The 24,332-nt window shown below is 39.1% G+C and overlaps 1 protein-coding gene across 1 annotated transcript in view; it reads right to left on the reverse strand.

Moving 5' to 3' along the window:
* Positions 1 to 464: 464 nt before the first annotated feature.
* Positions 465 to 24,332, reverse strand: part of LOC306665277 (adenylate cyclase type 10-like) — a 40,087-nt gene continuing 16,219 nt past the window's right edge. Inside the window, 22 exon segments of the mRNA XM_079146647.1 lie at positions 465 to 1,369; positions 1,371 to 1,565; positions 2,064 to 2,262; positions 2,632 to 2,749; positions 2,994 to 3,112; positions 3,571 to 3,667; positions 3,756 to 3,960; positions 6,135 to 6,291; positions 6,783 to 6,955; positions 8,667 to 8,792; positions 9,124 to 9,343; positions 11,773 to 11,839; positions 13,823 to 14,167; positions 14,953 to 15,210; positions 17,453 to 17,578; positions 18,253 to 18,389; positions 19,135 to 19,406; positions 21,119 to 21,205; positions 22,373 to 22,562; positions 22,725 to 22,878; positions 23,612 to 23,667; positions 24,112 to 24,301. Of these exon segments, the coding sequence (XP_079002773.1) occupies positions 1,265 to 1,369; positions 1,371 to 1,565; positions 2,064 to 2,262; positions 2,632 to 2,749; positions 2,994 to 3,112; positions 3,571 to 3,667; positions 3,756 to 3,960; positions 6,135 to 6,291; positions 6,783 to 6,955; positions 8,667 to 8,792; positions 9,124 to 9,343; positions 11,773 to 11,839; positions 13,823 to 14,167; positions 14,953 to 15,210; positions 17,453 to 17,578; positions 18,253 to 18,389; positions 19,135 to 19,406; positions 21,119 to 21,205; positions 22,373 to 22,562; positions 22,725 to 22,878; positions 23,612 to 23,667; positions 24,112 to 24,301 (3,596 nt within the window). The 3' untranslated portion in view covers positions 465 to 1,264.

A 24,332-nucleotide genomic window follows, 5' to 3' on the forward strand; every position in this document is an offset into this window, starting at 1 on the left:
TTAACAGCATAAACTCTGGAATGAAATCGGCACTAGAATTCCAGCTCTACCATTTTGTGGCTATGTTTCTTAAGGTAAAACTTTTCTAAATTTCCCATTTCTTCGTCTGTAATATGGGATAATAAGAGTAATTGCCTCTCACAGAATTGATACAGGATTTAAAGACTTCATTTCTGGCATAGAGTAACTAACTATCATCACATTAGGCAAGTGACTCCATGGACACTAGGTAACTGAGTTATAAAGTATAAAAACTCAGTGGGAAGAGCTTAGTCCATGGGTGAATGATCATCAAATAGAAAGTCCAATGATGGCAGCTCCAAAAAGGGAGATGAAAAAGGAAGAGAACTGGAGTCCTACACATTGTGGCAACACCACAGCTTTGCCTAAGAATACCCAAATCACAAAGCACAAAGGGGAAATAAGATTCCCACAACCTCCTGTACTTTTCAAAAAAAAAATCACTGACTTTTTTGAATCCCCCTACCAAATCTGTGTCAAATGAAGACAGCATCCAAGCAGTCCACTGCTGGCCTTTCTTAAGTAATGGCCATCTCTTTATTAGGAGTGCAGTTTCCCAACTGCTAGTGGATCCCACCTTATAAAAGATAAAATTGGTCCATCTCAAAGCCCCCAGGCCTCCAGTCTACCTCTGGTTCTACTTTCTGCTGCAATTGTGCTAATGACTATTAAGAGTTAACAAAGATGTCAGTGCTTTCTTTAGAAACATAGGCTTTTATTTGACAAAGACACAGATTGCAGTCGGGCATTTCCTTGTATTATATACAATACGAGAATCCTGGTCCTTTAAGATTATTTTTCTTTTGTTTTAATATATATTTTGTTGAGTTTCTTCTGTGTCCTTATTCTTAGTGATATCAGCCCTCTGTCAAATCCTGAAAGAAGGAACATAAAAAGTATCACAAACCAGGCTCAAAAGGAGATCGGCAGGGCCCTGAGGCAAGAAATTATATTCTTTCTTTTCTTTTTCTTGCCTACACCTTCACATATATTACTCTATGACTTTTAAGGCCATATTTTTTACCCTTTGTGACCATCCAGCCACAGAAACAACCCAGTTATTTAAGCCAACTCCAACGAAAAACTTTCTATGACTAAGAGTTACAGAAGCTGAAACAAGAGGTTGAAGCAATTTCCTCATATAGCAATAGAATTGTTTAGGCTGGGTCCAGCACTAGGGGGAGGATTATACTTACCTCTGGAACAAAGACTAACTCCTTACATCTGTCTGTCCTTTTTAATATTAGAGGTACAGCTTTTGACTGCTTCTAAGAATCTGAGACTGTTCTTTGTGTCTCTCACACAAGGGTTCCAGGAAGAAATGCTTACTCTGTATTCCTAAATTTTTTTTCATAAGAGTTGTTTTCCTTCAGGAATTCTCCCTCTATCCAAATCCTGGTCAAGCTGGTGTCAAAAGATCTGATGGTGTTAGTCAAGGACATGGATTCTTTCTTTCCACAACTCATCACAGAGGCCTTAAGTTCAGAGACCCACTGGTGATAGACAGGGCAGGTCACACATCGAGAGAAGAACTCCTTAAAGTACTAAAAGAAATGGAAGGTCCATTAGCTCTGGAATTAGCACTCTCTTCCCCTAAAGGCCACTTTAGCAGAACGTATAACAGTCTTCACTTAACATTCTCACTAAGGGCTGGGGGGACAGGAAAGTTACTGATGGCAAAATAAATCTGGAAAATTGGTTCTGGGATACAGCAACTTGGAATGTATTTTATACTCAGAAGGTAAGGCTATAGAAAGATGTGTTTAATTACAGGCTGAGTCACCAAGTAGGCCTGTTGAGAAGGGCTAAATATTAACATTTTAATGATATCAGGTAGTAGCCATGAGAAGACATAAATTTAAGGAACCAAGTCCTAATCTAGATGAAAGAATATCTGGGAAGGTACATGATGTTGATGTTCTAGGTGGATAAACAAAGTGTTCAAGGAGGAAAGGGAGGCAGAGACAGTGAGGGAAGAATGTGGAGAGATGCAAGTGGCAGGAAGTTAGGTGTTAGTTGAATGACGGCAGAGACACAGCTACCTGAAGTGTTTGGCTGGGAGTCTCTGGAGAAACATGCATGAAGACACCCTCTGGCACTTTCTGTAACATCAGCACATGGCACTCTAGGAATCGGACAAAACCATGTGAACCAAATAGTGAGGCATTGGTTCTCTTCACCAACCAGCAAGCCTTGGAGAAGTGGTGGTCAAATTGGTCCCACTGTGAGTTCTGGGCAAACCTAGAAGGAAAGAGTCACAACTCTCAACTCTATCCCCTTTCATAAACTGTCACTTCTTTAAGGCTCTGAGGCTTCTAGATAGTCCGAATTATGGTGCTCGAAAGTAATGAAGGCTAGCTCATATGCAAGGAAACAGTGAACAGACCATGATTATCAGCCTTGCCATGGGGTTGCTCTAGCTCGTAAATGAAACCCTTGACTTATGGACCCAAATCTGCTAAGGGACAAGAACTGTTTTAGTAAGATACAAGGGATGGGTGGTGCATGGTCTTTAAAAGTGTTTGAGATGCTGAATCATCCTGCCTGGAGGGGTGAGGTGCTGAACGAGTTCAGGAGAATCTTTCCCACAGATCCTAAGTGAGACATTACCACATGGCCAGGGAGGAATGGACCCCCAGCATGATGTTGCTTTGAGAGGTTAGAACACAGCTGTGCCCATAGTGTTGAATGAAACGTAGACACTCTCCAAAGGGCCGACACAGCAATCCTGTGGACAAAGAGAGTAACCGGGCTAGTATATATTGTCAACAGAGGAAGTGACGTATAGAAGATGTGGTTCAAGAGAGGGATCAAGATCAGAAAAGCAGACATGCCCTAAATCACAACTCAGACTTTAGGAAAAAGGGACCATGCCTGAGGGATGGGTTCAAATCACTTGTGTTCCAAACCTAGGGCCCCATCTGAGGTCTACATCCCTCAAGCGTATAAGCAGAGCCCTGGGCAAGATTTACCTTTTCCATACAGCAGCAGATCTAGGCAAGCAGAGTAGAAGCAGGCCAGGCCAAGGATATCATGACCCTGGGAAATGAGCGCCCACTGACTCTCCAGCACATGGACACACAGATCAAATCTGCCGAGAGACAGAGCCACTGGGACCAGCTAGGGAGTGGGGGAAGATGGTGCAGGAAAGGAGGGGCTCTTAACTGGCAAAGCACCTAACACTCCCAGGATCTCTTCTCCAGAGCTCTGTTTATATAGAGAACATCTGCCTGAGATCAGACCTTGTTCAAGGAAAAGGAGGTGGGGAAATGCCTCTGAAGCAGTTGAGCTGCTATAATCCCCTACCGCCCTGCAGGGAAATGGGGGTGGGGGGGTAACAAAGTTTGCCCACTCGTTCCAAGAGGAGTTCCACTCTGCATTTCCACTCCTGACACCCTGCATTTAAGATAATGCTTCCTGAGGGTTCAGGATAAAGAGCCCTGGCTGTGGAAACAGAAGAGCATCTCCCTTTCCACTCCAAACTTCTCTGGAGGACATCTCTCCCATTCTTATACAATGAATATAAATAATAGAAAATGATCTTAATACTTCTTCTTCAGAAATGCAGATCTGAAGAGAACTGAGAGAACTAGATTCTCCAGAGCTGGTTTCTTGAGGTGTCTGCATATCTCATGAGCTTGAAAACCTAAGGAGGTTAAAGAGTATGGTGTGAGGCCTCCCGTGAACCTGCACTCTGTGAAAGCTCTGGGCCCACCAGCCCCAAATCCCATTACCCAGCTTGATGGAGACGTCAAGATGGCCAAGGCAGAGCTTGGTGTAGGCCAAGGCCTGCATGAGCTGGGCTGTAGCCAATAATCCCTCCCTGGAGAACCAACACAGGCTATTCTTCTGAATGGCTATCTGTTCACAGTGCAGCCACTTCTCCCTATCGCCCATGTTCTGGGAGAACTGGGAGAGGTCCACGTAGGTAGAGACAACCTGCAGGGCAACAAACAAATTCCCCTTGCCCATTCATGTGACATTTCCATTTGACCTCTTTTCTGTTTAAGGACCTACTTGCCTTGTGCCTTGCTGCTCTCTCAATCTGGATTCCTAGTTTTCTAGCACACCCTTCTATTCCACCTAGGAAATCAAGCTCCTTTCATCCTTACATGTCTAATTTGATTACTCCCACTGCCAGTTTTTAAACAAAGCACTTTCTCTACATGCCCCTCTTCTTATTCAATTCAAGACTGATTAAAACACCTCTTCTTTTTTCCCTCTACTTAAAGCCTCTGATTCTTGCTCCTTATGGCTCTTCAGAACAGCTGCTTAGATCTCTATTACAACTGTGAACACATTTGACATGTTAGTGGCTCTCTTCTTGAATTACTATATTCCTGAGATTTCTAGAACATATGCTTTCTTGTTTTTTTTCCTGTCTCTCTGGCAACTTCTCTGTTTCTTTTATTAAACCAGCCCTTATCACCCTGACCTTTAATATTGGAGCTATAGGAACACAGTCCTTGGAATTCCTCTCTTTTCTATACTTATTCCCATTCCTTTGATGTTCTCATCCAGTTTCACAGCTTTAAATAGCATTTATACACTGCTACTTCCATACTTCCATTTCTAGTTCAGAAAGGTCCTATATAATATCCAGACTCATATATTCAACTGTCTACTCCATAGCTCCACCTGGATGTCTAACACACATTTGAAATTACATATCTCCAAAGTCTAGCTCCCAATCTTCCACTGAATCTGTTCCTCCTGCAGACTTCCCCATCTAAATGAGCATCTCTATCCCTCTAAAGTTCAGGACACAGATCTTGGAATCATCCTTGACTTTTCTCTTTTGCATCCCATAAGAGATCCATGGGCAAATTTTGCTCGTTTTATTTTAACAATGACCACTCTTCCCACTCCTGCTGCTGTAGCAATCTTAGCTATCACCATCTCTTGACCTGATGACTGCAACAGATTCTGAAATGGTCTCCCTCCTTCCTCTTTTGTCCCTTTCAGTTTGTTCTTGGCATAGCATCTAAAATGATCTTATTAAAAGTAAACTGTGTCATTCTTTTTTTGCAGAATCCACCAAAGGCTTCCCATGTCTTTTAAAGTAAAAGCCAAATCCCCAGGATTTGGCCTATAAGGCCTGCGTTAGCTGCCATACTGCCTTTCCCCAGTCCCTCTGATCTCATCTCCGGGTTGGCTCTCTTCTTCTCCCTCCTCTCTAGTCATACTGGTCTCCTCACCGTTCCTACCACACAGAGGATGTCCTTGTGCTTTTACTGTGTCCTCTGCCTGTATAATTGCCCCGAGACAGCCTCCTTCACCTGAAGGAGGAGCTTCTCACCTCCTTCAGCTGTTTGCTATAATGTCACCTGCTCAGCAAGATATTCTCCTGACTATCCAGTTTAAAATGGCAACCCCACCAGGAGTGGTGGTATAGGCCTGTAATCTCAGCAGCTCTTGGGAGGCTGAGGAGGATCCTGAGTTCAAAAGATTCCTCAGTGAAAGGAAGGCACTGAGCAATTGAGTGAAACCCTATCTCTAAGTAAAATACAAAAAAGGGCTGGGGATGTGGCTCAGTGGTTAAGTGCCCCAAAAAAGGCAACTCCTGCTCCCAGAACTCCATGCCTCCCTATCTCCACTTTATTTTTAGCCATTGTACTTATCATCACCTAACAAACTATATACATTACTACGTTTTAACATACTACATGTTTCACCGGAGCCAAGTTCGTTATGTGACATATGTTTTTATCAAATATTTGTTGAATAAATGGATAAAAGGGAAAAACAGATGGACACTAAAATTAGGAAGATATACATCATTTTCTTTTTCCTTAAGTCAGCAGTTCTAATCCCTTTTTACAGCAGGGACATGGAAAATCTGAAGAAAGCTATGGTCCTACCCTCTCCTACCACCTACCGAATGCTCTTCTGAACATAACACAAAATTCTACATTCAGTTCAGGGCAATCTCACATAACCCCGTACATGGAAATCCATCTATAAACTGCAAATTGAGAAGCCCTTTTCAAACACATGGTCAGTGGTATCTCGTTAAGCCTGGGTTATTGGGGAACCATGCTAAAAATAGGAACTTAGCAGGGTCTTTCTTTCTAGCACTTGAGGTTTCTCAGTGAAGTTCAAGAATTGCTCACCTGGGCTTCATTTGCAAACTCCTCAGCTGAATTTTTCTGCATGAGAGTGGCCAGGTAGGCAAACCTGCGGCTACTGGCTGTGGCCTCTAGGTTGTAGAGCTGCCAGAGCAAAGAGAGGCAATGCACCCGCTGCTGCAGGACTGCCAGCTTCTTCTTACTGTTGGGAGGCATGGGGTAGTTAGTTAGCACACCCGTATTCTTCACCAATGCCCAACCCTCCCTCCACACAAGAGACCCAGGTCTACTCATCAGGGGCCATCTACAGATCTACACAGAAATATTACTGGAATTCCACTGCTCCTAACCCCATATACCATTTTAATTCATCCCTCTACAACAGGAAAAGTCCAGAAAAAGATTTTTTAAAAATGCTTATTCTTTGACTTTCTATTTGCCACATGTAATTGGCTGGGGGAATAAGGTGGAAGACCTAGAAGTGTTATATTTACTTGCTATATGCATATATGTATATGCTATCTATTACATATTTTGTTATATGCTTGTTTGCTAATATGTTTGAAGGTTACTTGATAGCAAGAAAAATAGGACTCTTAGATGAATATAAGAAAAGCTCTAGGCTGGGTCCTACTTTAGCTGTGATTCTCTGTAGCCCTAAAGGGACCAGGACAATTTGGTCAGGCTTCTCACTTCTCACTGGGGTTATTTGGAGGTTGGCTCAGGAAACAGGAATGCCAATACTTTTCTAGAAATGTTTGGAAAAAGACACCAATCCAGGTCCAAGGGAAATTCCTTTTCAGCAGTCGAAGGGCTTGCCTAGCCAATTTTTTGGCCAAGGTGATCTGTCCCATGTTGAAACAGACCTGGAGTTGGCAAAATAAGAAATAGTTGTGTAAATGTGGGAAGAATACCATGGATAAGGTTTTGTTTTTGGTACCAGGAAGTGAACCCAGGGGTGTTCTACCACTGAGTTATACCTCCAAGTCCTTTCTATTTTTTATTTTGAGATAGGGTCTCACTAAGTTGCAGACACTAGCCTCAAACTTGCAATCCTCCTGCCTCAGCCTCCCCAGTCACTGGGATTATAAGCGTGTGCTACCACGTCCAGCTACAGACAAGGTTTTATATGGAATACACTGGCTCTTTCATTTGGAGATGTGTAGCTGGGATCACTGAGGTGCCAGAGTGAACTGAATTGGAGCACAGCCTGATCAGAAGGCACACTAACAAGCAACAGCAGAGCCAAAAGCAGTAAAGGGGTCAGGAAACAGGATTCTGAAGAAAGCACTTCCTTTCTCATTTCCTACACATCTGTCAGTGGGCAGAAGAGAAAGACTGAAAGTTAGAAAGTGGTGCTGCTAGATTGAGATGGCATCATCATTTGGGCAGAGACTCAGATACTCTCAGCTGCCAGAAAGCATCTGAAAGATCACTAAATCCTGTTATCTCTCCTTCCTAAATAGGTTATACTACCTGAGTAGATATGGAGGTAGGTGTTGGGTTTCAAAACTACCATGAGGATATCCTATAACTTCATGTTCTAAGGCTGAATCTCCCAAGAAAGTAATGAAGTTTATGTGATTCTTGAACAATCTTGAGAGAACTGCAAAATAATTTCTTTTTATAAAAGGAAAAAATATTTAACTTTGCTCCAAAGACCACTTGGTTGAAGCAAAAATAATGCAACATTGGAAAACTCTAGTATTCTCTTTAATCTACAAAGGCATAAATATTAGGTTTAAATTCATAACTAGATTATCTTAATGTTTATCACAAAATTAGTTTATTTCCTCCAGTGAGCAAAGACATAAATGAATAATTCACAGAAAATAAACAGAAATAAGAAATGAACATAAGAATAAAGAACCTTTGTAATTAGTGGTACACATTAAAAGACAATCTAACTTGTCTAGGAATTAGCAAGTTTAGAAAAGACTGATAATATCTGATGTTGTTAAGGATATGAAGAAATGGGAAAAATTCAAATTGATATAATATTTTTAGTGGGCAATTTGGTAATATATTTAGTAAATGTAAAATTGTTCATATCTTCTGCTGTAGCATTTCTACCTTTGGGAATTCCTCTTACAGAAAGGGAAGAGAGAAATTTAACAAGAAAATTCATTACAGAAATTTTCAACTCCCAAATGAGAGACAACATAAATGCACATGAAAAAAAGGAATAAACTATAATATAGCCATACAGTGGAGTACTTGGCAGTTGTAATTTTTTGATACATCAATATGTATACACATATGCAAATATGTTCAATTTGTACTATGAAAATTAAAATTAGCTGCAGAGGTAAAAGAATGTAGAATATGATCCTATTAAAAATGATATAATTGAAAAATGACATGATTGTGTATATAGTTGGTATACACATGATGGGGGTGACATGAGATTAGTAGAGGCTATTTCATTTTCTTTATAACATATACTTCTATAAAATTTATACAACTCTTTATTACATTATCACATTTATAATCACACACAAAAAAAATCATGAAGGGATTAAAAAATAGGGTAACTCTTGGAAAAAAACAAAACTTCAAGGTTACCCCCAGTCTCACCTCTGACCGAAGCCTGCAGAAAGTGGCCTCCTCAAACTGACAGATCTTCACTTTGTGCTTTTTCAAGAATGAGAATGCTGAGGGCTGACTCAGAAGACTGCTTGCCTTCTTTAAATAAAAGAAGGCCTTCAAACAGACAAGGGAGGAAGAAACTGAATTAGGATTAGGACGGTGCTGGGGGTAAGGTTAGGATGAAGGTCAAGATCTGAATTTGAATCAGGTTTGGAATTTGAGGTGAAGTTAGGGCCCAGCCTGCTGTGCGAGTCAAGGGCAGCGCCAGTGTGGGTTGGTGCTCTTTTTTACCACATTCCTATTTCATGTCTTCTTCTAAATCCCTCCAGCTTCTCTCTCCCATTTTCTTCTACTTTCTACACCTGGAGACTTGATAGTAAGCATTCTCAATCAAATTCCCAAAGTAAAAAGGCTCAGGTCAAGGGCCAAAGAGCTGTTTGCTCACCATGTAATTATCTGACAGGTCCAAGGAGGCAGCAGCAGCCTCCAGCAGGTAATAAAATGCACAGTTGGTTTCTCCAACAACCAAGCAGTGCTGGGTGAGCGGTGAGAGCACTAACTTCAGGACTTCCTCACAGCGGCAGGGTTTTGTGGTCAACAGGTCTTTCTCGGGGCTGGTCTGAGCCAGCTTCTTGTTCACTTGTTCTAGGAACTCTTCCTCTGTTCTTTGTGGAGAAAAGATCAAGAACTAAGAGTGGCCACTAATGTTTAGTGCGAGTCAACTAATGTTTAGTTTAGTGGCCACTAACTAAAAGTTGCCATTTTTGTTGGGGCATTACCAGGTCTCAAAACCACTTTTCCCAGGAAGCTTCTGTATAATTTATTCATTTTATATCTATCTGTTTCCTCTATTGCTCTATAAGTTTTTATAAGTCAGGAACCAGAGCTATAACTGCAATGCTCTTTTAGGGATTAAAAAAAATTTAAAGCCAGCCAAGCACAGTGGTGCATGCCTGTAATACCAACTCCTGAGGAGGCTGAGGCAGCAGGACTGCAAGTTCAGGGCTGGGCTGGGCAACTTAGCAAGACCCTGTCTCAAAATAAAATAAAAAGGGCTGAGGATATAGCTTAATGGTAGAGCACCCCAGAATTCCATCCCAGTATTGGAACAAACAAACAAAAAACAGGAAAAAAATTCCAAAAACCCAAAACCAACCTAAGTACCTCATAATAAAAATGGGGAAACACCACATCTGAAGAGAAAACCAACAAAGTAAATATTAAATAAAACAAAAATGATATAAATAATAAGTAATAATACATCTAATAGTATATTTCAATTTTGTAATAGCATATTTGAATACTATTGTATATAGCATCATCAATCCATAATTCTATCAGGCAGGCAAAATTGCTTCTCTTTACTAGTGAGGAAACTAATGATCAGAGAAATTACATGACTTATGGTATTATAGTCAATGAGAGGTAGAACCCAAACTAGAGCTCATCTCTCTGACTACTAGTATTCACTTTACAAAGGAAACCTGAGGTCAAAAGAGGTCAGATATTCCTGAACCACAATAATCTAAAACAGTAGGAATTGAGGAGGGACTTGAAGGTTGGCCAACATGCTAATAAACTGAGGGAGGTAGAGGCAATTCAGCACTGAAAGAGGGATAGCTGACACAGGTCAGTATGGGGTGGTTCAGGTTTTTTGATTGTTTGAAATCAGTAGAGTATCATGTTAGATAAGGGGGATGAGAAACTATGCCTACAGCAGCTGGTGAAAATGACAGTTTAAAATTGATGGGATAGGTATTAGAAAGTCAGGCGGTACTTGGTTAGGAAACACACATTTATTTTCATATCACCTGAAGCAAAAAAATAATCAAAAGATTTATAGCTGGAAAAAAATCTGCTTTCTATACAGTGTTTGAAAGCTTAAATAAAATTATTCCTGACCCTTAAGAAATAATTTCCCTATAGAGAACTGTCAGCCCGAATTTGCGGTTGATTACGAGTTCCCACTTTTCACATTCTTTGCTGTGCAGAACCTTTTTAATTTGATGCCATCCCAAAGGAAATAAGAATGTAAATAGAGAATCTATAGAATGGGAGAAAATCTTTGCTAGTTATTCTTCTGACAGAGGATTAATATTCAGAATATATAAATAATTCAAAATTCAACAGCCCCCCCAAATAACCCAATTAATAAATGGACAAATGAACTAAACAGATACTTCTCAAAAGAAGAAATACATATGGCCAATACATATGTGAAAAAGTGTTGAACATCATTAGCAATTAGGAAATATATATAAAAACTGAGATTTCTGTCTCAGAATGGCAGCCATCAAGAATACAAACAATAATACATGCAGGAGAGGATAGGGAGAAAAAAAGGAACACTTTTACAGTCCCATTGGTGGGACTGTAAATCAGTACAATCCCTATGGAAATCAATATGGCATTTCCTCAATAGACTAGAAATGGAACCAACATATGTCCCAGCTATACCACTCCTCATTATTTATCCTAAAAAATTAAAGTCATCATACATAGCAATGCATGCATATCTATGTTTATAGCAGCACAATTCACCATACCTAAACTACAGAACCAACCTAGGTATCCATCAACAGATGAATGGACAAATAAAATGTGGTATATATACACAATGTAGTTTTATTCAGCCATAAAGAAAAATAAGTCATTTGTGGGAAAATAGATGGAACTCAAGAACATTATGTTAAGCAAAATAAGCCAAACTCAGAAGGTCAAGAGTCGTAGGTTTTCTCTCATATATTGCAGCTAGAGAGGAAAAAGGAAAAGAAAGTTAATGGTGGAATCTCATGAAAGTTGAAGGGAGATCAGTAGAGTAGTGGAAAGGGACCAGGAGAAAGGAGGAGAGGGAAAGGGGAAATACTGGTGAATGATATTGGCTGAATTATATAGTGTGCATATCTGAGTATGAAACAACAAATCCCACCATTACATACAATTATAATGCACCAATAAAAAATGAAAATAAAAAATTCTCTTCCTGAGGGGTCAGACTCCCCTCTGGTATGAGGGTGAGGTGAGTCCCCCAATTTGATGGCTATGTGTCTCTCACTCTGGGCCATGTGTATCCACCCTCGGCAACTTCATCTACCTGCTGTGTTGTTTACTTGAGAAGGTCTCCTGACTTCTGAATGTTTTTTCCTGGAAATGAAAACTATCTGTGGGGAGAAAAGATACAAATATCTTTAATTATCCATGTTTGGATTAACAGGACATTTAAAATTCCTGACTACCTTTTTCTCTGCAACTTACAACACAAAATTAGGATGATACAGAATAAAGTCCTAGTGACAAATATTTGTGATTTGCATAGTAACTCTCATTGTCAATTTCCTCAAACCAGTTCCCAGCTTGAAGGAGATGTTTGTTAAATGAAAGAAAAAAGTTATGTGTCCATTCTGGTTTGATGAATACTTCTAATGTGGAAATCCCTAAATACATTTGGATCAAGTTGATGACCAGATCAGAGTGAACTGTAGGGCCTAACACCAATGGAAGAAAACCATGGTGAGCACAAGATGCTGCAGTCTACTAGCTGGCCTTAACAAGCTTTTATCTTCCACATTTGACCTTTTGCAGCTGCCATCCACAGATAAAAAGAGCAAATATTAAGAATGAGGTTGAGATTTTATCATGGAAAGGATTGATAGAGTCTAATGAACTGTTACAGGGAGAATTTGGGTTAAATAAAAGGACTGGCTCTCTGATGGTAATGATCTATATAATAGATAAGATAATTAAGGAAAAGGGTTTGGCAGCACTACTGTGGGGCACAATTCCAAGGGGCACTCTCTCATTCTAGCCTCTGGGAATAGTGCCCTCTGGAGTTGAGCAACATCAAGGCTGTATGGCCTGGTTATGGGAACCCCACTCAGTGTTTGGCTGGGCTCTGGAGGTTTCAAACATTTCTCCTACAGACAGACCAAACCGTCTAGTCCAAAGCTGACACTGACTTCTCAAAAGTAAAGAGGACATACAGGAAATATGAAAGCACAATTTCCTTACAATACCAGATTTTGGAAACTACAAAAAAATGTAAATGCCCACAGAATTGCTCCAAGTCACTGGTTTCACCTTCATAGAATCATGATACTGTAATAGGTAGAATAGGTATTAGGGTCATAGGTCAAATCCCTCATTTTGGCCTTTCACCAGGAACAATCTACCACTTCTTCCCTACAGTCCCCACCTCCCACCCTCTAACCAAACCAACTTATGACAAAGTACAGAAGGAGATTTGGTTGAATCTTGACAGATGGTTTCAAACATGGAAGATGGCACAACTAGGAAAAAATAGGTGGAGCTGCAAGAAGGTAGATCCCAGCCTGATGAAAGAAGAAATTTTCTGATAGGTCGAGACAAAGAAATGTGATGTCCTGTAGGTAAGCTAACTGAAAAAGTTAAAACAAAGATGGATCACCTCTGATCTGGTTTAAAAGGCTATGGTGAACATCTATCCACTAATACAGGCTTCTTCAAATAGCTAACTCCATTATCCCTCAGGATTCAATTCTGGCATTATCTCCTTCAGGGAAGTGTCTTCTCTGAAACGTTCCTCAGTGTGGGTTAATGGCACCTTTTACTAAGCATCCCTAAACCCGATGTGTAGGGCATTTTCATTGTTTTTACCACACTATACTAGAATTCTCAATTTATACCTATTACGCCCAAAACTGATAGCTTCAGGAGTTCAGAGGCTAAGGCTTACTCACATTGTATCCCTAACATCTAGTGTAGCAGCTGATACATGTAAGGACTCAATATATGTGTAGTGAATCGAAAAGTAATAAAGGCAATTACTGAACAGTACTGTGTACCCAACATGTCCTTGGCAATAAAAGCTGCACATTACATATTTTAATTCAATTCTCAAAATGACAATATGAAGTTGATATTACTACTTTTCCATTTAATTCAGATCAAGTAACTTTCCCAAGATAGCCAACAAAAAAATTTACGAAAAAGGTTCCTTTGAACTCTGAGCTCACGTTTTTAAAAAAATCTCTGGTACTTCAGGGTTAAATAGTTCCTTCCTACATACTTTCTCCCATCATCTGACTTAACTTTTTGATGAAGAGCTCCAAGTGCATGGATAAAGAGAAGTGCTGCCCACACATATTCTTTCTGCCTCCTGGGTTTACCTTGGGGAGAAGGCAGCTGCAATTTGTCTGTGGTCACTTGTGTTAGCACTGAGCCTGTATCTTTGTAAGTACAGAATCTGAAGGTCCCACCAGAGCGCTTAGTAGAACAGATTGCAAAACGATGAAAAGGGACAAAGTCCCCTCCATGGCAGCTCCCACAGCGGCAGGCCAAATCTTGGAGAAAACAGGCACATTCAAGGTGCAATGCAATCTGTTGTTCCTTGGGCCACAGCTCCCAAGCAGCTTCCCGCAATAGAGGCATTCCAAATTCTAGAACATCAGTTTGATGTTCTTTTTGCAGGGACGGTTCTTTTTGCAGACTGAGAGGAGATGCTGAGCCTGTATCTGAAATTTAGGAAAATTCAAGTGAGAGTCTCCCTTATAGTATTTTTCAATATGGCAAACTTCCAAGCACACTGTTGCTACTTGATAAGGTTTTATTTTCAACTCATGGTTGGTGTGCCTGCCTTTGTATAAAGAATGTTGAACCTATATTAAAGTGATATCAACTATTTCTACTAAATGTTATGGTACAAAATGGAATAAATTGTTAGTTTTACTGAAATACAGTGGGAAGATTTTTTGATGGTTCCTCCTAAATGGAGCGTTTTTACTTTAAATTGTTACAAATCTCAAATCATCGGAAATATTCTCTTTAAATACAGAGCACAAACAATTCAAAGTCAAAGAGAAAGTATTTGTGGATTATATGTGCTGTGGATCATCCATGCTCTGATTTTATTCTTTCATATGAAGAATCTGAGATAGGTTGTTCAATTGATATTTTGCTCTGTTCAGGTCTGTTTCAATATGATGTGTCTATTTTCCTTATAAATTTCTAAAATTCAAGATGATTTATCCTTTTTTCTTATTTGTACTAGAAAACCAGTAAATGATTAGGACAATATTTTATGAACCAAAAAATCAAAGCACAAGTACTAACACATGAGTTAACAAAGAGCTGGAATTAAGATAATTCTGATACAGAATATTTTTCTATTATAACCATGGCTTCTTCCTAAATAAATGAAAAATTTTCTTTCTCTTTCTGAATTGTTAGCTTTCAGAGAGAAGCCCCTAATACATGATATTGATGGTCTTTCTAAATGCAGAATACCCTCCTTCCTCACCTGACTTTTTCTTCTCTTTGGTTTGATCAATGATGTCAATAATGGAAGGCACTAACATGGACTCAGCAGGAAGCTCTAGCCAGCGGAGCACATGCATATCCACAAGAGCCCCCAACAAGTGAAGTAGCTTATTTTTATCCCAGCCAGGCAGGAGGTGATGCAGCAGATTTATATGGAAGGAGTGACCAATGATTGCAGCACACTTGACCAGCAACTGTTCCTCTGGGCTTAGTTGATCCAGTTGGTTTACTGCTATTTCTGTCCCCGCCCCAACCACCACCACCAAAAAGAAAAAAAGAAAAAAGAAAGGAAAATAGAGCAGTGAACAAAGTTTCTATAAACCTAGAATATATTATGTTGTTAATCTGTACATCTTTAAAAAACAAGCTTGCTTCCTGTCTACCCCTATTTACTACCTGCCTTAATCCTCTCTTTCCTACTCGGCCAAACCTCTTGAAAGAGCTCTATCTTCAAGTCCTTGTTTCCCATTAATCATTCAACCAACAACCAGGTCTCTACTACACTACTGAAACTATTCTCCTATGATCACCAAAACCCCTTTCTGGTCAACCAAAACTGTGCTCTGGATCACTCGGCTGACATTGATCCTTTCTATCTTCGTGACCTGTTAGTACTCAGATCCTTTTTTTCTTATTATAAATTATTAAACTTTCAAGTCAAATTTCCTGGTCCTAGATCTCTTAATAATTATAAAGATCTTAATTAACTCTGTGCATTTCATTAAATCTCTCCATATTCTGACCTAAACATTAAAGAAGTTGGTATTAAATCAGTAAGTCATCTAGTTCAAAACCTTGGAATCATCCTAAACTTTATTCTTTCCCTTACAACCTACTGGTCATTCATTGGTCCTCTTTCTAAATGTCTCTTGGATATATTTCATACTAAACAATTTTAGTATGAGTAGCCATTTTCACCTGGATCACTATAATATCGTTTTGCACATCTTCAATTTCTTCTTATTCTCATCCCAACAATATATTATTAACTAGTGACAAAATTAAATATCTAAAACAAAATATGATCATATCAGTCCCCTGCTTAAATACCTTTAAAATTCAGTGTGATCTTTCACAATCTAGCTTTGGCCTTTCATTTAGAACAAGGCTTTGCTAAGCTATTCATTTTAGCTTGCAACTTACAACCCCTTTTCCTTCCCTCACAGTGTTGACTTTGTATTAATTTTCCAGCTGTTTCCTGGGATCCCAATAAAATTACAATGTGAGCAGTATTACCTGGCACTATGGCTTATGCTAAGAATGACCTCTGATTTTGGACCAGGGGAAGTGTGAATCAGTTGATTGTAAGGTACAGTTTTGGGCTTACTTGAGTGTAACAATTCTTATAATAGATCATGATCCTTGCAGGATCTAAGAGCTATGCTTATCAGGTTGTTATAAGAGATATAAGTCTTTACCTGGGAATTGGGGTTTCTAAGCATCTATGCTTCATGGTCTCATTCCCTTACACTTCGGACTATTGCTTGAAGCTCCAGAGAACAGTCCCTGGGTTGCCATGTAAACTGTTGTAAGGACTCCCACTGACGAAAACCACCAGCCAGCTGTTGTCCTGCTAGCATGCTCATTTCCTTCTAACTAAAGCCAATGCCAAGTTTGGGCTGTCATAGAGCAAAAACTGTCTAGTTGAACGTAAAATCTCCTGGGTGAAGAATTTATGGTATCATACATTCACAGAATATTTATTATGTGCCATGATTTATTTTGCTTAATCCTTAACAGAACACATGATATAGCATCTACTGTTATCTTCATCTGACAGATGAGAAGACTTATCAAAGGCTTCCAGCCAGTAAGTGCAAGATCCAAAAGTGTCCTCATTTTTCTGACTCCAAAGCCCCAGCAATTGACTACTCATGTCTTTATGGTGGTTTCATATACGTGTCTTATTTTCTCAACAAGATGATATTGTACTTGAAGTACATTCATCATAATATTCTTCAAGAGGGCTTAATATAGTACCTTTCCCACTAAATACTTGAATAGAACATTTAAAAAACAAAACGTAATTAATCTTGAAGAATATCTCCTCTCAAACTATGCCTGCTCAGTTCTGTTCTTTATCAAAATAAACATACTTTGCATTCTTTTTAATTAAACTCTTGCTATATACATAACATTATTAGCACCACAGATTTTCTTAAATCTCAGCAACATCATCTCCCCTGCTTATTTCCTCCTTTGGCACAGGAATATGCACAAAGGGAAACTCAGGACCTAATTTTTATTAAATAACTGAAGAAGTTTCCAGGTCATCAAAAGAAAGCAACAGGCCATTTAAGTAAAACATTATTCATATCTTGAAAGGGCTCTTCAGGCCATGCTAGAACTTATTTCTGGGAGAAAAGTTTCCTTTTTAGAATAAAATCAAACCAGAATGATAATGAAGGACTTGTACTCATTCACTCACTAATTGCAGTGACACCTATAATTGGTTCACTGGAAGTATTCAAGGGACTTGCCTTTTAACAGTGGTGGGAGAAGCACTGTATCCAAGTTCACATCACCTTTGACTGTGCAGACATAAACTTCTTGATCTTCAGAACTGGCAGGAGAAATACTATACATTGTGGATTTTATGGCATTGGCTGTAGGGAAAAAAAGACTGTGACTGAGAAAAACACCAAGCTCAGTGACTGTAGCTTTAAAGGCACAAATGCAAGAATTTAGTCAAGAAACTACAGGATGAAGATGAATGGAAGACACTGTGGTTTAACAACGTGTTTCACTGCAACCCATCCTGCCTGTTCTCTCATTTTCTCTTATAAACTAATAGCATTCTCTGTACCATATGATATCTAACCACTGTTTACTATTACTATTTACTTTATAATAGCCCTGTTTCTATCATATCACAACTCTAGGATACCTTTGTGGGTTATAATTCTACCTTTCCTCCTCTCCCATCCTCCCTCCTTCCTTCTCCCATCCCCCATTCAAATCCTCAAGTCCTCCTTCTCATCAGTAATGTCCAATTCTCTGTTCTGAACGCTCATGGTTAATAACCCTATCTTCCTATCCTGATCTCCGAGGCTACTCAAAAGAAAACTGCTGCAGATTGGTTGACTGAATTAAGTTATCTGAGGCAGGGATTTAGTGTTTTCATCCTAGTTGCATAGTATTTGTACACTGTACTTAGCTGGGCTTAATCTGGCCCACAATGTCAGCAGGGAATGACCACATGCTTCAAAAGGGCCAGGTGATGCTGGAGATTAAACTTCAGTAGCTAGATGAGGGTCAAACCCTGTGAGGCTAAACTTACCTGAGAGGGTTTCCCATTTGCTGTTCTCTTCCTCCTCCTTTTCTAGGTCATGAAAGAGTAATATGTCCTTAGAGAGAAGGTCCTGGCACAGGACCTCACAATACAGGGGGATTCCAAAGCACCTGTGCAGAAGGTAGCTGCAGAAAGGTAAGTAGGTGATTGCTAACTAAAGACGCCCACCTGAGGGGAGCCAAACATTAAGGGTACTTCATACTGAGGGATCTTCTTTTGTTCAATTCAGATCTTGATGATATACACTAACAGAGGGAAGCAGCAGAAGGGAGAAATGTAGGAAAAAAACAATTTCTTGTTTTTTTTTTTTTTGTACTAGGGATTTAACTCAAGGGCTAACCACTGAACCACATCCCCAGTTTTATTTAGAGACAGGGTCTCACTAAGTTGCTTAGGGCCTTGCTAAGTTCCTGAGGCTGGCTTTGACTTGTGATCCTCCTGCCTCAGCCTCCTGAGTCACTGGGATTACAGGCATGCATCACCATGCCCAGCAAGAAAAATAATTTCTGATTGGCTTTGAAATACATTTTGGCAGTAACTTTTTTTTCTCAACTATTTTGCTTCTACTGATGTTAAAAGGAACTAACATCTCCTTGCTAAAAGGCTGGGCAGAAACTGACCTGATCATATATAACCGACACAACAAGCAAGCCATGCAAGTCCTGTCTAGTTAAAACTTGAGTGGACAGCCTGGGAGTAGCCCCTTCATAGTTTACAGGGAGACTGTCTCTGTTATGTCTAGGCTTGGACTTTATCATGATTACTAATGCCATTCTCTCCCCCAACTCAGTTGAGCCCTGAGCCTTCTTTCTTATATTATGGCACAGGCTCCTCCCTTAATGAAGTGCCCAGCTGATCCTAGCCACTCACATCTGCAGCTCTTGGGGGATGCTCACCACCCCTAGTTCCCAACATGCCATTCTCAACAGCGAGGTTGCTGCCAACTTTGAAATGGGCACAAGGATAGCCTGAGGGCTCTGTAGGAAGTGCTGGGCCCAGCCACACAATGTGACAGGAGGGGTCAACGTCATCACCATGATGATGGGCACACTGGAGAGCAGCGTTCCCAAAAACTCCCAGGAAGCTGCATCCATGTACTGGGCCTCGTCAATGAGGAAAATCAGTGGTGTTTCCCTCACTGCCTGGAAATAACAGCAAAGAAACAATAACAACCTCTGATTAGAAATAAAGATCTACTGCAAATTTTCCATCAACAATTTATACAAAATGTCAAACAGGATGAAATTTTCAGAGTAAAATGTATTCTAAGTTCAGGTAACATTTTACTTTCTAAACATAAAATATAACCTACTAATCTAATTCCTTTTTTTTTTTTTTTAATTTTAAAACAAACAACTCACCTTGGCCTACATGGTTACCCAAAGCCCCCTACCAAGTTAGAGAAGGAAAGGCTGACTTCCCACAGAGGCGCAAATTCCCAGACAAGACCCAGCAGCCCCCTGAGGCTGGAAGGTCTCCAGAGAGGGGAATGTAAAATGAGGATGAAACTGGCCAAAGGTACAGGAAGATCAGTAAAAATAAAGACACAAAGAAGGAAAAGAAGCATCTAATTCCTAAATAAAAAATGTATTGATAAAAATAAATAAACAAGAAAATGCTCTAACTAAAAAAATGAAGTAAGTATCAAAATACTCTCTAAATCAAACTTGAAGCTTTCAAATATTTCATTTTGGCAAAGATTCTTCATTCTGTATGAGAATTTATAATACTTTAAAACCGCAACTTTCAAACCAGGTTGCACATCAGAATCTCCTGACAGTGCTTGCCAACACTCAATTGCCAGATGCCACTCATGTACACCTAGAAAAATTTGTATCCACTTTTGTCCCCATCCCCACTCTACTTCTCATGGTCTCAGGTGATCATTCTAATGGGTTTTTCCTACAGCTTTTTGTTTGTATTTTGTCCTTGTAAAATGTGCATTGTTGTTTTGTCAAGTAAATTGTTTTTATATAAATGCTACTATATTACAAATCTCATTATTTCTTCCCCCATTTTTTTATTCAGGACTGTTTTTGCTTTTGGTGGTGCTTGAGATTGAACCTGGGGTCTTGCACTTGCTATGCAAGCATTCTACCATTGGGCTCCATCTTCAGGCCTCAGAACTATTGTTTGTTTTTTTTTTTTTTTAATATTTTTATTAGTTGTTGATGGACCTTTATTTTATTTATTTATACATGGTGCTGAGAATTGAACCCAGTGTCTCACACATGCTAGGCAAGCACTCTCCCACTGAGCCATGATCCCAGCCCCTAGACCTGTTTTTAACATCACTCCACATTGCTGAGTTTTCATCTTTTTCCCTTATTGCTAACTTTTACATTATATTTCACTGTGTTCATCCACATGTTCATGCCAATACCTCCCTGGCCTCCACAAAGAAACACAGTGAACATATTCCTTGGGAGTTCCTAGGTCTAAAAGATGCATGCTATTAAAATTTGAATTGTTACTATTAGATTGCTTTCCAGAATGGTCACAACAGTTTCTCTTCATATAGATTTTTGATTCTGTAATTCTGAGGTACAGCCTGGGTATCTGCTTTTAATAAATTGTAGGTAAAACAGCTATTCACATGCACTTGGAAAATATTGTTTTACATTAAATTACTAAAAATTCATTAAGAAACAGGATCAGGAAAAGAGCCAAAACTCTTTTTGTATGCCATGTCATGCTGAGGAATGAATACGTCGTGTTTACAGATAGACACAAACACTGAAGCTATCATCAAAAGGAAGGCCAAGAAAAGCCTAATCAATGTATGATGTGAACTGGTTAAACACAAACCATCTCCAAATATTAAGAGTTAATGGTATGTAGCAAAAGTACCCACCTCCTGAAGCACTTGAATAAAACACTCTTTAACCTTTGTTTGTCTGGCCAGGTCATCCATGTGCGAAACTTTGAAGGATAAGGGAAACTGACCAAACAGAAATATTATTTTTAGCATTTAAAATGACAATCTAATAAAAAATATGCATATTATCCAAAAGGAACAGAAAACAATTCTATTTTGACTAAGAATAGGTAAGATTGGGCATAGAGTCACAAGGGCCAATCCAACATTGATATACTTTCAGTGTAATACTAAAAGTTCATTGAAGGTTAAAGACAGATATCCCTCTCCTTTCCATATCAGATTCTAGAAAATTCTTATAGGCTGTGACTAAGGAGTAAATGACAGATTAGACTTAGTAACTCTACTTTGGGCAGCTCTAGTATATAAGTTACACCAAATATACCAGATGAATCTGTACATGCAACTTGTCAGAAAGAGATGATGTGATAGACATTGCCTAACATTCTTTCCTGTGCTAGGCTAAGGTACATAAGCTACCATGGATCTGTTAGCCAAAGTGAGATTCCTATTAGATCATGTTAGCAAGGGTTAGAGCCCAGTCAAGACTTGTCTTAAGAGAGGGTTATGCTGATAAACTAGATAGATTTTAGTATTCTCTATTTTATATCAAATACTTTCTTTGGAGGTAGATTAGAAGTGATGGAGAATGAACAGGGTATCTTTAGCTTGCTGAGTGTTGGGTACCACATAAACCCTAGACTACTGGAAGCTTTTGAGACTTAGATGCTGGCTCAAGGGATATATTCCATGGTTAGGGAATAGGGAAGCAGCATTAAGGAATAAAAAATCACAACTGACTGAAGAACACATGAATATAATTCCTTGGGATATACTACTGGTCAGGATCACCTTGACATATGTGGCACTTTAAAATTTATAATGCAATCTCTTATACACTATTCTCTTTAAAATTCATGTTAAAAAGCATATAAAGTAGGTACATATCATTTACAGATGAAAAAGTTGTGGCTCAGAAAGGCTAAGTGATTTGCTATAGGACATATAACTAGCAAGTGTCAGAATCAGTCCTAGAACTCATTCTCCTAGAAGAGAAAAAAAGTCTGGGGTTTTGTGCCTCAGGGAATCCAAATCTTGACCCTACTGTGACTTTGTGTTCTTAGGCTACATATATACGGCCTAAGGGTATTACATTAGGAGACAACTTTGGGTCTGACTATCCACAAAGAAAAATAGTAACCCAATTCAGAAAGTCAATGTCTTTATTACCTTCACAAAGAAGAGATCATTAAAAAGGCAATGAAGTGGTTCATCCACCATTCCATGGAGATGTCTGTGCAGGCACTCCTGCCGGTAATAGGCTGGGCATATATCAATCTCAAAGAAGATGGCCATAAGGGTTTGGATAACGTAGAAGCACTGCTGGGAATCTGCTTCCTTCAGCTTCAATGGCAACACCCTGGTGAATATTACTATGGTCACTGGGAGACCCCAGACCCACACAGAGATTAGTCATTCCACCAGTCCAAGGATGCTGAATGTAATGACATGTGAGTCTTACCAATAAGGTAAAGGACTCGCAAAAGAAGTAAGTTTTAAGTCAGAAAGCAGGTGTCTTTACCTTTGCCCTTTCTTCTGGGCCAAGAAGTTTATTTCAGCTAACAGCTGGCTTTTTCCATATCCTTTTCCACCTTCATACAGAACTGCCTGACCCTTCTTCTGTTGCACACACCACTGCTGTGCCAACGTGAAGGCCTCCAGTTCTTTTTCCCGGTCTGCAGAGAGAGATAAGAAGCACTAACACTCTGTCCTTTATAGTAGAGACTATTTGAATTAATTTTCAAAGCTAACTCTCATAAAAGCTTTCTCACTTCCCAATCCCAGAATCCCTGGTGGAATCCCATTCTTTGATAGAATTTCATATCTAGGTCTAGAAAATCAATTTGGGACTAAACAGAAATAAGTGCTGGTCTTCAGGGTTTGTTGTGGAGCCTAAGCAATAACATTCAGAATAATCAGGCACCATGTGAATTCACGTGAAGGCTACGATTATTTTCTTAGTTTGTTATGAAAATTTCCATAATAATAATTTAAGTCTTAAATATCTGATATTGTTATATAAAGATAATAGATTAATAAATGTAGATTAAAATAAACAAAAAGGGACTATATAGTGCAGGTGGCAACAGTCTTAGTGCTATCTTCACTATTCTAAGTATGATTCTCAATAAGGCAGATCAGCTTAGTAGGAGAACCCTGACTTACAAAGATTCTAACTAAATATTGGTATTTCTCAAGCAAAGTGATAGAACTTGACCTGAAATCTGAACATTCAACGTGGAAAAGAAATGACAGATGCTTTTCAACAAGTATAAATTCACTAAGAAGGCTGCTCTCTATTTTTTTAATACAAATGTAAAATCATTTAGTTTGCATTCCATTTTATTTTTAAAATCACATCTAGCCATCTACTGCTGAAACAAATATGATTTAAGTTAGAAAACTCACCTAACAAAGGGTGATTTTCATTTCTTGTTCTGGCCAAATGTCTTTTCCCAAACATTCTAGAAAAAAGAACAAATAGAAATATTTATTAAAAATAGCATCAAGAACTCTTGTCTTCCTAAGCAATTAATTTCAGATAACTGGAAAGGTACAGAGATCTGTGTAAAAAGGTTTTTAAGAACTAAAAATTGTTAGGGAGAGAGAAGGGGAAAGTAGTATTGATTATTGCAGGCTCAAAGAGGTAAGAATTGTGAAGTACATGCACACACACACACAAAAGAACAAAACACCTAGATTAGTGATTTATTGCTATTTTCTTCCTGTTGGAGAGCAAGAAATTCCCCAAAGAAGTAGCTAATGATCTCAGATGAGAAAGCCTCCTTTTATGTGTCTTATTCCAACAGGCAAATACTAGTATTGCTAAATTCCATACAACTGAAAACTTACTATTCTCATGCTTCTGTTATATAAGAGATAAAAATAAACTACCATACAATACTCACATACATCTTTTATGGCCAAGATATTCATACATCTTCCCTGGGTTGGAGATGTTTTTCATCATTTTCTCTGGTAGTTTCTTAAAGTTGTAAGCAGGTAGCATGGATCTTAGATATGTTACCTCATCACAGGACACCAAACCTGGATAAGCAGTTATCATTCTGGCCACAAGGCTCACTTTTGGGCCAATAACTGTGTTAGGGAGACAGCAAAGGGTGGAAAA

The sequence above is a fragment of the Sciurus vulgaris genome, assembly GCF_902686455.1.
Source record: "Sciurus vulgaris genome assembly, chromosome: 7".
Classification (NCBI taxonomy): Eukaryota; Metazoa; Chordata; class Mammalia; order Rodentia; family Sciuridae; genus Sciurus; species Sciurus vulgaris.